This window comes from Mobula hypostoma, chromosome 22 (assembly GCF_963921235.1).
Source record: "Mobula hypostoma chromosome 22, sMobHyp1.1, whole genome shotgun sequence".
Lineage (NCBI taxonomy): Eukaryota > Metazoa > Chordata > Chondrichthyes > Myliobatiformes > Myliobatidae > Mobula > Mobula hypostoma.
The window spans coordinates 41283762-41298222 of NC_086118.1; the positions used below are offsets into that span (position 1 = coordinate 41283762).

Consider the following 14461-nt stretch of genomic DNA (forward strand, 5'->3'; position numbering starts at 1 on the left):
TTTTATGGATTTGAAGGGACTTCCTAACATCTACAAATTAGGCAATATCTCACAATTGATTTGATTAATCAAAGAAACATCTGTAGTTCTTCATATGCACCTTTTCAAATTAATCTTTAATGTGGAAGAGTTATTTTGTTGTATCTTTCATAACCCTTAAATTCATTGAATCATTGCAGAAGCCCATTTGGCCTATTGATCTCATACTTGCCTTTTGTAAGATCAACCCTGTTAATCACTTTTCCAGCTCGTCCTATCACTCTTTCAATCAGAGAATTTATAGTTGCTCTCTACATGCTGTTTTTATGCAATTTCTTTTACAAAAATTCCCTCAACAGAAAGTGAAGCAGAAAGACGCTTTCAATGGCATATTAAATTTTACATATTTCTTGAAGCAATGAGCTCTCAGATCATTCCCCCAAAAAAAAACACAGAGCTAGACGTGGGACTATCTCCCAGTGGGGGTGCTGGAAACGTATTGAAGCTTCATTAAAGAAATTGATAAAAATGTGTGGAAGTAAACTTTGAAAGGTTATGAGCTAGGGGAAGAGTTGGCAGAGATGCAATGGCCTGGCTGGGCGCTGTCCATCTGTAAAATGCCCGCAAGGTGGCCGTTCGGCTTATTGTGGCAAGTACCAGATTTGTATTAGAGTATCTGTCTAGCAGGCTCATGGGTCAATTGACCTACTCCTGTTCCTGTTTCTGATGGCATGTGCCACTCATCTGCCAAGTTCTTGTTGCCTAGTGCCCAATGGAAAACTAGGTTCTTCCTTTACAAACGAAAAATGCTGAAAACCTGAAATTTAAACGGCAAGTGCTGGAAATCATCATCAGCCAGCACCTATGCAGGGAGAAAGAAAATTAATGTTCCAGTAGTTTCAATCAGCATTTTCTCTTTTTCTATCTGTTATGTATTGCTTTGTGCACTGACATACAAGTTGGCCATTTCTTCCAGCATTCTCGTGGGGTACAACTGGATCGCTATATACTGTGCGGGCAGTCATACAAAGCCATCCGTGATGCAACCACTGAGGCAGTTGCAAGATGCCAAATGAATATTGTCACAGACAAGATAAAGGTTGTTGCAGGGAGCTCCCATTTCTTAAGGCACTCTTTCCTTATAGAACATTTTTGTACCTTTAATATTTTATAAACCCACATTTTTACTATTTTTTTAAAACCATTTTGCTCCTCAAAGGGTCTGAAATGCTCTTCAAGTCATCATCGGGTTTACCTGGCCTTGGCATTATTTCGTGAAGTAACGTGTTCGTTTGCAGTGGAAGATCTCAGCCTGCACTGTAAACCAACGGTAAGAATCATTACCAACGAGCCACATGGGATTCCCAACCTTCAATAATATGTTTCTGCCACATATGTTTCCTAGCTGGCTGAAATCTCTTATTTAATAAAACAACAGCAAACTGCAATAATAGGCAATTTTGTTAAACAAAGTAGAAACAGTCACTTATTTCAGTTTTCAACAGGTGCACATGCAAAAGCTAATTTTAACAGAAGTGCTCGTTGTCTGCTTACTCTTATACTTCCTGAGAGGCAGTACAAGAAGTATTAGATAAAACCAAAATGCTCTTTTTCACTTTTATTTATGGAATGGGAATCAGACACCATAGAATGCAAACTTAATGCTCAGTTATGCACCCTGGTAGCAGAGGCCCTGCTTCATATTATGGATGTCCATCTAAAATACTGTGCCATTAAAGTTTTATGAAGGCGAAAGGCCACTGTACCATTTTAGCAAAGGTAATGGTCAAAATCTTGTTGAATGCAGACCACCACTAAGATACCCAATTTCTCCTTGTTTACCTTGCCTGTACCCATGGAGATGAACTTGTTGGCTGACATCCTGCTTGACAGTATCTTGCCTCGCTGACAGCCAGAACAAGCTGCCCATATATGATTGAAATAAGCTTTAAAATACAGCAAGGCTAAGTCCCAGGCTCTGCTGTTTGTTAAAGCTATCAAGATTTTTCAAAGCTTCCAATAGTCTGATACATTCAAAAAACATTAAAATTAAAATGTTAAAATTACGGCAAACTTAAAAATATGTTGTGTACATACATCTACTGATGCTTCTGGACACATCTTCAGTGATGTTCCTGGAATCATCGGGTGTTTCGGGTCTTTCAACATCATACAACCTCCTCCAGGTGACCCAGCCGGGGCTGATCAGACCCCAGTTTGTGTCCAGATGGCTAGCTACTTATGACTCCATGGCTCCCCTCTTTTGAGCCACAGCCATCTTGAGGCCCTCTCTGCCACATCGGTGGTACTGCGGATGGCTCTGCTCTTCCTCTCTCCCTCGATGCCCAAGATGCTGAAGGCTCTAACTAAGGAACGGGCTGCGAATCCCCTACAACCAACCTCCACTGGGAGACACCTCGCTCTCCATCCAGCCTGCTGACAGTTGCTGACCAGTCCTGCGTACTTGGAGAGTTTCCTTTCAAAGGCCTCTTCCAAGCTATCTTCCCATGGGACTGTCAGCTCCAGCAGCACCACTTGCTTAGTGGACTCAGACACTAGGACACTAGGATTTAGTTTTAGTTATAAAACTAAATAAAACAATCTTAGACAATAAAAAAAACTGTGAACTATCTTATTTTTACCTTTCTTCTTCACAGCTGTATAATCTTCATTCGGGTTCATAGGCTAATACAGCTGTTCCATTCATGCTTTTCCAAAACTCAAATGTACATTGGCCTGTTTGAATTCGGGTACGTCCAGGTTTTCTTGCCTGAGGCTCCCCACAAAGCTGTCAGCATTTCACTGCAAAGTTAGCCCATCTCTGCACCATGGCACCATCAAAGCTAGAACGCTTATATTTCTCTGCATTCCACATTTCTGAGCTAAATATTCAAAATAACACCAATATTAAAAAAGACATCTTATTTCAGGATGCTGTTTGAATTTCTGATTCCAAATGAAAATATGACTTGGGATAATCCTAAAACGCCCTAGTCAGGCTGATGCTGATTCTGTGTAGACAGGATGGAGGTGTGCATCTTTAATTTGCAGATAAAATTGGAATTTTCATCACTCACCTTTGATTTAAAAATCAGTGGTCTACTTGATAAACAGGAAATGCACTATGGTCCACTTTAGAATGAATTTATTAACTGTTTGTGTTTTCTTTCAGACAATCAGCATGCTACAGAAATTTATTGCGGATGGTACGATTCTAGAGGCTCCAGAACTGAAGGATTTCTGCATTGCTTTGGTGAAGAATGAACTTGGAAGCCCAGAATCTTCGTTGAGGATCACACCAGATCAGTCGAACCACCGACGCATCCTGATTGAGATAATAGTTCACACAGCCTTGGTTTTGCTCTGTGGGAGTAGTGTTCTGTCACTTCCGCTCCGCAGTCTCGCCTTCGATCCTTCAAAGATGCAGGTGAGGAATCCATGGACATTCAATCCCCACACAAGGGTTGCTGTACCAGTGCCTTGCAGTTTGCTCTTCATTGCCCTTCGTAGTGTCACTTAAGACTGCCATCAAGCTTACACATGCCTTTTGGTTTCTTATTTTATTCTATTTTGAGATATGGCATGGTAACAGGCACTTGCAGCCCAACAAGCCCGTGCTGTACAATTACACCCTTGTGACTACCCCGTACGTCTTTTTAAGGTGGGAGGAAACCGGAGCACCTGGAGGAAGCCCAGGTGGTCACGGGGAGGATGTACAGGCAGCGGTGGGAATTGAACCCACGTCACTGGTGCTATAATAGCGTCACACTGACAGCTGCGCTACCATGCCACCCCCATTTGATGAGGACAAGTCAGTGGGAAGGGAGCAAAGGGTGGTACTTGATAACCATTGCAAAGAGGGCTGAATGCCCTACTTCGGGGCTGTGAGCATGTACAATAAGATTACCATAAATTTGGTAGCTTTTCCTCGGTCTATGTTCTGAAATAGTCCTCAGATTTTTTTTCATTATTCTCTCTTGATTTCACTGTACCTTTTTTTCTCACTGTACCTTAATTTTTTGGTATTAACATTACAAAAGAGACACTGTCCTTCCCTAGACTAAATGTGTTAAGTACAGCATCATCTTCCTTGCTGCCATTGTGAAGTGTAGACTTTGCTGCAACTTTATGCTCGTTGAAATGCTTCCTGCCTTTGCATGAATCTCATGGCTGCCAAGAAAGTTATTTGGTCATTGGAAGTAACTGATCCCGAATGACTTTATTTTCCTTGCATGGAGCAGCCCCTACCCTTCCCACAGCCCCAGTCCAAGATTGGTGTTGGTCTAAAAGTCAACAAAGACATCCTTATTTCTTTAGGGACAATCTGTCATCCAGTACTTGAGGGTTGGGTGTGTTGTGGGGTAAGATTCACCTTCTGGCCTTTTCAGTGACCAGGACTTGAGGTAACACATTCCATACACAAAATAAAGATGAATTAAATAATGATAAAAATTTGTTTTCTCTGAGTTACCAGCAATGGTTAGTTCTTTTCAAAGACCAGTATAATGAAACTCATTAAATTTTCCCAATGTTGGATGAACACTCTGCCAACTTTAAAGAGATCAGGCAAATTTTCAACCATTTCTCAATTGGCCTACACCTGGAACTAGACCGGGAGTGCTTGAGATTGGGATTCAATAGAATAGACCTGCTATGCTCATCCTTAGATTTTATATCAATCTCTGCAGGAGAGAAGGGTATTTGTGACGAATGGTTAAGTCACTGTGATGGTTTATTTGTATAATTTATAGAACGCTTACTTACCCACCATGCCTGAAGATCTTAAGAAAGAAGCTAGAAGGTGGTTTCGTGAACAGCTGACGTGGTACAGTAAGTGTCCTACATCTGAAATTTCCATACAGATGAAGTGCAGAAGTCTTTTCTTACATTTATGCTTATGAAGTGCCTATTTTCACCTCCCACTATAAAAGATTAGGCGTACAAATGTGAACGGAAATGTCATTGCCTAAGGAATATCCGCTTTAATTGTTTTGACTAAAGGATGACTAGTGTGTTCAAGTTGTATGCCAGCTCATGCAATGGTCAGGAGGAACTTGTCTCCCTCGTTAGCATTAATTTCAGGACACTAGTGGGTCTGCTGAAAATTAATTTACCTTGCAAAGTTTCAGGGGAGCTTATTCCCCTTTACAGCTGGTAGTCTTTTCCCATGAAAAAACTCAAAATCGCTTGTCCGCTTTGGAGTCTAGTGTGGCGGATGAAACGTTTGCCCCAAGGGAAGTGACCCTGTGCAGCTAGAACCCCAGTGCTGGAAATGTTTTGGCCAGGAGCGAACAATAATGTAGATTGTCATGACTGTGAACAAAGTCACGGAGAGTCACTGCAGCTGGTGGATAAAGAAGCCTTTATTCAGCACACAAGCTCAAGAAATTCTTGGAAGAAGAGGCCTCCTAAACTCGAAGTACATCACAATTTCATACCCTTAAGATCAATGGTAGCTCAATACATTTTCACTGGTTACAATGACATGGTTTATTTCAATGGGTTGACAGTGCTTCATTCAAGTTACATATAATTTTCAGATTCATAAATCTTCAGGCACCCCCCAGGTAAAATGTTAATCAGCATTGTCTCTCTAGCTGCATTCACGCATATGCAGATACTTCAAGTGAATGGGTGCTTCCTGGTTTGCAATCAACCCCAATCTGCAGTTCCAGGAAGACGACTGATAAGAGCTGCATTTTACATTCAATCTACAGGCCACATTCAGATCTGAAGACTGGTTGCTCTTGAAATTAATACTTGCTATGCGCCATAACTCCAGAATACACCCTAACTTAGCTCCCTTATCCTTCCGAGGAGTGTGGAAGCAACAAAGCTGATGTACTTCCAGTTCTATGAGGTGCCTCTTGTAGGATGTCCAAATCTCAGAAGTGTAAGGAACAGCAAAATCCACTGCTGTCCCAATGACCATGATTTTGTGCTGGTTCTGACAACTTAATCTTCAGCAGCCTTTTTTTTAATGAGTAAACGAGAGACTTTCTTGAAGATGTGATTACTGCCTCTCCTTGGTGTATCCTCCTTTTCTAAAATGTGACGGTGAGAGAATGTATTTGTGCCTTAAAGTCTTTACTGCCGCATTTTTTAATCTTAGCAGGGGCACCAGTTGCTGCTGTTTGTTTTGTAGTTGTCATTTGGCCCATTGGCTTGTTAAGCGGGAGTGCTTGGGCACGTGAAGAGGACCAAGGACTGTCATTTGGCTGCAGGTTGACTTAGAGCAGGAAGGTGCCCAACTTCTGTACCTGTCATAACCTCTTATGAAATGATAGTATCAAAAGCATGAGAGCACAATAAAAGGAAGCTCATCCTTTGAAGCCTTTTCACCGCTTAGTAAGAACTGAACTCAGGCCAGCTTCCATTGCTCTGATCCTCCCCTTGTATCCAAAGGTCTATGGCTCTGTCTTACCTATATTGTACAGCACACTGAGGAAAAGAATTCCAAAGACCTGCAAACCACTACAAAAAACAAACTTATTATATTCTCATAGTTTTTAAAAGAAGTATTTTTTTTATTTTGACACAGTGCCACCTAATTCTGTGCTGTCCTCCAAGAGGTAACATTTTGTCAGCACCTAATTTATTAATTCAACACAGAATCTTGCATGTCTCTTTAAGGTTACCTTTGAGTTTTTTTTTGAACTCAAGTCAAAGTTAAGTGTCCTTAGCCTCTTCATCTCAACCTTATTAATCAACGTGGCACTGACATGAAAGCTAGTGTATCCTTCCTTGGGTACAGACATTAAAACTATATAGAGTATTCCAATGCAAAGCCCTGTACAATTTCAAGATGGTGACGGAGATGGTGGGGGGTGGGGGGGGGCCATTACCAGAAATTTGAGAAATCGATGTCCATGCCATTAGGTTGGAGGCTACCCGACGGAATATAAGGTGTTGCTCCTTCAACCTGATGGCATGAACATAGTGGGACAGGGAGGGGAAAGGGAGGCATTTATATCAAATACAAAAGAGTGTTGCAGGTACTAGGGTAGGTAGTGGAAACAGAAGAAGGAGACTGTGTGGACTAGGTTAAGGCTGGGGCATTGTGCAGTAAACAAAACATTGAAAATGATAGGGAAACACCAGACAGGATTGTGTGAGGAATGTCAGGAAGAGGAGTCAGTAGAACACGTAGTTTTGTGTTGTAGGAAGTATGGGAGACAGAGAGAGATGATGAGAATTAAACTAAGGGAGTTGAGGTGCAGGAATTCACATTAAAAGGCTTGCTGGGCATGGGTGACAGAGCACAGGTCCGGGTATTTTTAGCATTCTTAAGGGGTACAGGGGTTTTTTATAGGATATGACGGATAAACAGGAATAGGGTACTAGGATGGTCAAAGATGGGAGGGTAAAGTGTAGGGGGGTGTGTGTGTGTGTGCGCGCGTGCGCGCGCAATTGGGTGAAGGGATTTAGAATATATGCCTAGTGCACATTCCAGAGCAGAAGGTGGCGGTAATGCACTATTAAGCTGGATGCCAACCGCCGTAAAACAAGATACAGACAGACAGGCATGAACATAGATTTCTCGAACTTCAGGTAATGCCCCCTCTCCTTCACCATACCCCATTCCCATTTCCCTCTCTCACCTTATCTCCTTACCTGCCCATCACCTCCCTCTGGTGCCCTCCCCCTTTTCTTTCTTCCATGGCCTTCTGTCCTCTCCTATCAGATCTCCCCTTCTCTAGTCCTGTATCTCTTTCGCTAATCAACTTCACCCCTCCCCCTCTCCTGGTGTCACCTAGCATCTTGTGTTTCTTCCTCTCCTCCTCCCACCTTCTTACTCTTGACTCCCCATCTTTTTTTTCTCCAGTCCTGATGAAGGTTCTCAGCCTGAAATGTCAACTCTACCCTTTTCCATAGATGCTGCCTGGCCTGCTGAGTTCCTCCAGCATTTTGTGTGTGTTGCTTGGATGTCCAGCATCTGCAGGTCTTCTCTTGATTGTGATTGAACCGCACCAGTGTCTATCAAGAATCCTCTCCACCCAGTTTTCTCTAGAACCTTCTCCCATTCCATTATCCTGATTGGCTGACACAGCATTCCTAAGTTGAACATCACAACCCCTTACCTTTCACTGAAACCCTAACACTGTCAGCGGGACACACTCCTTCTACAGAAAGCTACAAAATGAAATACCTTATAAGCATTAGCAATAAAGATCTTAACCAGGGCATTACATAACATTCTAGACTAGCCTGCCACATGGAATTTTGCCAAGGCCTTGCTATAATCCATTACAGACAATGTCCACTGCCCTACCTTCATCTCCTCATCTATTCTTTGGTATTTCTCTGATATTCGTTACCATTCAGCAGTTACCTTGCTAAATGAACATTCCACATACCACATGAAGTGGCACTAATTGCAGGGAGGCACAGGAAAAGGTATGTCGCATCCGGAGTTTCTCCGGTTAGCGGACAATCTCCCTCCTCTCTGACGTAGTGGGGAACCACGTACGAGGCAAGTTACAGCAGTGATTTGCCTTTGCCTTCTGCCAGGTGAGTTTCCAAAGAGATCACCAGCTCATAACCCAGCACGGATGGAAAGAGTGCATGGGAGCCGGCTGGATTCGAACTCAGGACCTTTTGTCCCGAAATCTGGCACTGATGCCACTACGCCACCAGCCGGGTCTTAGGCAGGCACAGTGCAGGATTTTTATGCTTTTGTAAGGAAGTCACAAGCTACTTTTTTGCCTAGTTTACATTCAAGGTATTTTCAGATGCAGAGTATTTCAGTTTTAAAATTATTTTTAAAATGCTTCATACAGAGAAGGTTTAACAAAAAGAAATTTTGTTGTTCTTGCTTAATTTCCAAAGTAACTTCCACTTTGTGTGTTTCTGTCCAGATTGTAAATGTGGTGAAGCAATTCCAGTGGGTGAGGTAAGGATCTGCACAATTGCTAATCTATTGCATTAGATTAGCATGTTGTACAAAATTTAGTAATGTTTAACTTGCACAAATAATATCTTGCATTTCCTGTAGCCACTTCATTGCATCAGTATTAAAATATTAACTGATTATTTGCAACTTGTAGCTTTAATTTAATAGTGACACCATGTGTGCTGTACTTCGGCACAGGTTAGGTATTAGCTTGACATTGACTGGTTATGGAACATGGTTTCTCTTTGTACTCTTCCTTGAAGGCACACTTGAGCAGGATGGAATTTTTCAGAGTTTGGGAGATTAATGGTAAAATTTCATCAAGGGCAAGAATTCAAGCATTTCTCCTTTACATTTCATGTATATTGGTCTTTTTACTTTGCTCACAAGGTGCTGACTAGGCCGACATTTATCGTCTATCCTCAAATGACCTTGAACTAGATGATTTGCATTTATGTACCTGGAGTTATGTGTAGGTCAGATTAGCTAACAACGGTAGACTTCCCCTCTCTTGATGGGAAATCTTTAACCACAACCTATTATCTTGTGGTTACGATTCCTGATCCCACCTTTTCACTCCTAACTTAAGTATTTAATGATTTGAATTTCTCAGTTGCTGTTTTGCAATTTGACCACACTCTCCAAATTAGTTGTCCAGGTTGTCAGTTTTAGGCATCTGGTGTCATGATTGTAAATCGACTTGGCCTGATTTACATAGAGCTCACTCTAAGCGCTAAGGAATTTAGCCTGGAACAAGTCCCCCAAGATTATGCTAGTTTTGTGTTAATAGTTTCTCTCTATGGCCACAAGCTGCAAGTTACAAGCAGCATAAGTCTGAGAAGCATAAGAGAGCAAGGATCACTGTTGCCCAGTAGACCGTGCCAGTTTTGAGGTCTTGATCTTCAATCCCCTGAGAACATGCTTGAGCAGCAAGGAATGATCCTTTTCCTCTGGAGGCCTAACATTGAGCTGGTGCAATGGAGTCAATGGTAAATTTTAGTATCAGTTTCTGTCTTTGTTGAAAGATGATTCTGAGGTATGAGAAATAGTTCATTTTTATCAGGACCTTGCTGTGAAACCTTACTATTAGAAAGTGCCTTTCAATGGAGGCAGTTTGGTAAGAATTTGTGAATTGCAAATGTTGCGACTGTTGTTTATTTAATATTTCAGTAATATTATTTTGAGTAATATTGTAAATATATTGTTTGATGAAGCGTTCTGTTGTTTACATAATTCATTTTGAGTTGTATATAAAAGTATGTGAATGGCATTTGTTATTACGCCACCACATCATAAGTGCATGCTGCAGTAAAGTAAAACGAGGAGTAGACGCGTCATCCCTGGCTCCATGTTTTTTTTTGATTAATTTTATGTTTCGGAGTTCGTTTTATGTAAATCCAAAACATAACAGTGACGACTGACATGAGCCACATCGAAGCTCTTGCTGGGAAAATCTATGTCTCTTCTCTTCACACGTCGTTTTATATTTTTTTCAAAGCAGGCAATAAACGATCAACTACAGGCTTAATAGCTATAATTACACGCTTATCTTTACAATTTAAATATAGACTGGTAATTTTTATTACTCTATCCTGGCCATCTCACTCTCGGCCGTGACATGGGGTTTCGACCAGAAACATCAACAATTTATTTTCTCCCACCAGTGCTGCATGGCTCATTGAGTTCCTCCGACTGTGCGGAACATGCATCGAATTACATATTTATAATGGGAGCACATCATAAATGTCACTCTTCTGACTATTGACAAGGAATGAATAGTCTATAATGATGGGAGCGGGTTGGCACTGGCCTTCTTGGAAGAAAAGAGCAGACTGAAGAACACCCTTCACGTACAAGAGACACTAATGGCTACGAGAGGGAACCCTAACTCAAATGATTAGGGTAACCCTAACCCAGCCCAACTAGCAGAACCCATTTAAATATTCAAATACCAATTTGTTACAGTGTATATAGCACAGAACATTACAGCACAGTACATGGGGAAAAAGCAGGTAGGTGGAGATGAGTCCATGGTCAGATCAGCCGTGATCTTAATGAATGACGGAGCAGCCTCGATGGGCTAGGTGGCCTACTCCTGCTCCTATTTTTTATGTACAGGCCCTTCAGCCCGCACTGTTGTGCCAACCTTTTAACCTACTCCTAGAACAATCTAATGCTTCTCTCCCACAGGCCCCTCCATTTTTTTCAGCCATGTGTGGTGTAGAGAGATGGCTTCCTGAATATCCATCTTGCCAATTACAGTCAGAATATCTCATGCCTAATGATAGGTTTGGGCCTTGCCGTACTGAGAGGCCCACACATGTCACGGCTGTCAGTGAGTTGCTGGACCTCCTGTACTCTTTATGTGCACCATCCGTTTCTTCAGTCACAAGTTTTCAGTTGGACCTCTGTTTCAGGTGCCTATAAATGCTTTTTTTATGTCTTGAAGCATGATTTCAATACTGGATTCCTGACGTTTGCAGTTAATTAGTTGCTGGATCCCCCGTCATTCCCATCAAATCCACCCTAGTTTTTCTTCTAATCTAGTAACTAAATCACCATCCCACCATATCCAGAGTGCTGGCTCTAGTTCAGCACCCATAGATCTAGCCTATGAATTAAATTTTTCCTTCCCCCCCCCAATGCCTCCTCATGGTCCAGCACCTACACTGGCATCCCCACCCACTATACTACATCACTTTTCAATAAGTTTAGTAGTGGCATGGTAGCGTAGTGGTTAGCGCAGCGCTTCACAGTACCGGCGACCCAGGTTCAATTCCCGCCACTGCCTGTAAAGAGTTTGTACGTTCTCCTCATGACTACGTGGGTTTCCTCCAGGTGCTCTGGTTTCCTCCCACAGTCCAAAGACAGACTGTTTGGCAGATTAATTGGTCATTGTAAATTTCCTGTGATAAGGCTAGGATTAAATCCAGAAATTGCTGGGTGGCGTGGCTCGAAGGGCCTGAAGGGCCTATTCCACTCTGTATCTCAATAAACAATAGAACGGTTGTAGTACTAGTTGTAAAAGTTGTAAACTAGTTAACAACTTTACTAGTAAAGTTGCTGCCGTAAGGCACCATTGGCCTGGGTTCAGTGTTAGTGAACTGTCTACATGTTCTCCCTGTGAGCACATAGATTTCCTCCTGGAGAAAAGACATGAAGGTTTTTAGGTTAATTGGCCACTGTATTATGTGAGGTTATCCAATTTGAACAATTTGTGTATGCATGGTTCTGTGTGTGTGTGTGTGTGTGTGTGCGTGTGTGTGTGTGTGTGTGTGTGTGTGTTGTGTGTGTGTGTGTGTGTGTGTGTGTGAGAGAGAGAGAGAGAGAGAAAGAGAGAGAGAGAGGGAGTTTTGTGTGAGGTTTTGATATGCTTGTGTGTGTGAGAGAATTTTCCCCCTTTTGTCACAATTGGTATTAAATGTCCAACTCTTTGACCATATACCCACCCAGACCTGCTACATAGCCAAGAATCCTTCCTGGCAACTTGTCTTCAACTATCACCTTCCAGCTAACCTCCTTCCCCCTACTTTTTTATTCTGGCATTCTCCTTTACAGTCCTGAAGAAGAGTCTCGGCCCAAAACGTTGACAGTTTATTCATTTTCATAGATGCTGTTTGACCTGTTGAGTTCCTCCAGCATTTTGTGTGTGTTGCTTTGGATTTCCAACATCCGCAGAATTTCTTGTGTTTGTCATAATGAATTGTTGTCAAACAGCCTTAACCAAGATTTTCACCCTATTGCTGACAGTGTCCAACCTCTCTCTTTCTTTGAATGTGCCACAGTAATGTTTTCTCCTGGCTGCTTATGAGTGATCGTCACGTTAATAAATGTAGCCTCATTGTTCTGGTGAACAGAGTCAAGCTGATCAATAATAATGCAATTGTTTGATTGACAGTGTGGGAGACCCATGGTGCTTGCTCGATGTCCCAACTGCCAAGCACCGGTTGGTGGAATGTATCACACACCTACTGCTGGATTTACAAGATCAATGAGGTATGTAACATTTACAATCAGGTTAACTTTGCAGCTGGTTTGCAAACTGCCCAGTGCAAATGGTGGTTCTGCTGACTCAGGACTGCTTTTTAAAGGCATAGAATGACATGTAAGTACTTAACATGATATGAACCCTAACTGTAACTGGTGGGGGAAGATCACAGACAAGTATGTGACCTGGGCAGCACATTAGCGTAACGCTTGACTGAGCCGCCGACCCGGGTTCATTTCCTGCCGCTCCCTGTGAGGATTTTGTACGTTATCCCCATAATTACGTGGGTTTTCTCCGGATGCCCTGATTTCCTCCCACATTCCAAAGACATACAGGCTAGTATGTTAATTCAGACATCCCACCCTGCAAAAACTCATTTCAGGGAGGTCGCACCATCAATTTGCGGGAGACTCCCGGAACTTCCGGGAGAGGTGGAATGTCTGCAATAGAGTAGCTCCTTAGCAGCTAGCCAGCTAGTTTAAATAACGTTAGCTATGCTAATGAACGAATGACACCTGTTAAACTCACCTCAACATGTCTTTTACAGTCTTAACCCACCATGGGCAATAGAAAAGTCACTGTTGCAAACAGTGCAGCGAGCAACACTGTCATTATTTTTGACCCCTATTAGACAGGGGTACACTTTAGTGTAGTCTGGGGTGACGTACGATTCATATTTTCTTTTTTTGGAACACTCTCGCTTTTGTTCTTGCTCTTGCTCTCTCTCGCGCGCGCGCTCTCTCGCTCGTGGTCGCTCTCACTCGCATTCGCCCTCTTGCGCTTGCTTTCTTGCTCGCGCGCGCTTGCTTTCTCGCTCTCGCACTCTCGTCACTTACTCGCGCTCGCTCTCTCACGCTTGCTTTCTTGCTCTCGCTCTCTTGTGGTCGCTCTCACTCGCTCTCTCTCGCTGTCATTCACGCTCGCTGTCTCGCGCTTGCTTTCTTGCTCTTGTGCTCGCTCTCTCACTCTTTCTCGCGCGTTCTCACGCTCACTCTCAAAAATTAAAAAGCAAACATCAATTGGGCTCCCAGCCACCACATGCCTAACTAGTTTCAGTTGGCTCTCCATTGGGACAATGTAGTCAGAAATGGTGGAGAAAATCCTGCTGAAAAGAAAGTGTTCCCGTGTTCAATAGAAGGCAAAGGAGGTGGCACCAAAACCTTCATCAGCTAGGCCTGTAAGGAGCTGAACTCTAATCTTTACCAGGTCGCTCTCTCTGCAGTCTGTTGTTGTAAAAGATGGTCCTCATTGGCATCTGTGACCTCTAAAAACTTCAAGGAAGTTCACACAAGTGATTGTATTGGTTTTGAGGTTATTGTAGTCCTCACTGTCAGAGACCTTGCCTCAGGGTCCTTTCTGGGCCTGCTGATGCTTTTTTTCCCCAAATATATTCTTATATGTACGGTACAACCAAGATTTGTCATTTTCTTTGTTCATTGTACCAAGCAATTTAACTCATTCACTGACAACACGTCAACATCACTGACAGTTCACCCTTCAGCACTGCACCAGGGAAGCATTTGAAAAGCTGGTCTCTAGATTGTTGTCTATCCCCATGAGCCTTTGCAGTAGTTGTACAGAGCCTTAGTGGTCTGTCAGTA

At 42.6% G+C, this 14461-nt stretch overlaps 1 protein-coding gene across 3 annotated transcripts in view; it reads left to right on the forward strand.

Moving 5' to 3' along the window:
* LOC134360308 (E3 ubiquitin-protein ligase rnf213-alpha-like) overlaps positions 1–14461 on the forward strand; it is a 178173-nt gene that overhangs the window by 121369 nt on the left and 42343 nt on the right. For all 3 annotated transcript variants that reach the window (XM_063074524.1, XM_063074523.1, XM_063074525.1), the window contains exons 57-62: positions 956–1078; positions 1199–1309; positions 3152–3406; positions 4731–4809; positions 8838–8872; positions 12771–12868. In XM_063074524.1, the coding sequence (XP_062930594.1) occupies positions 956–1078; positions 1199–1309; positions 3152–3406; positions 4731–4809; positions 8838–8872; positions 12771–12868 (701 nt within the window). The remainder of the gene's footprint in view (positions 1–955; positions 1079–1198; positions 1310–3151; positions 3407–4730; positions 4810–8837; positions 8873–12770; positions 12869–14461) is intronic.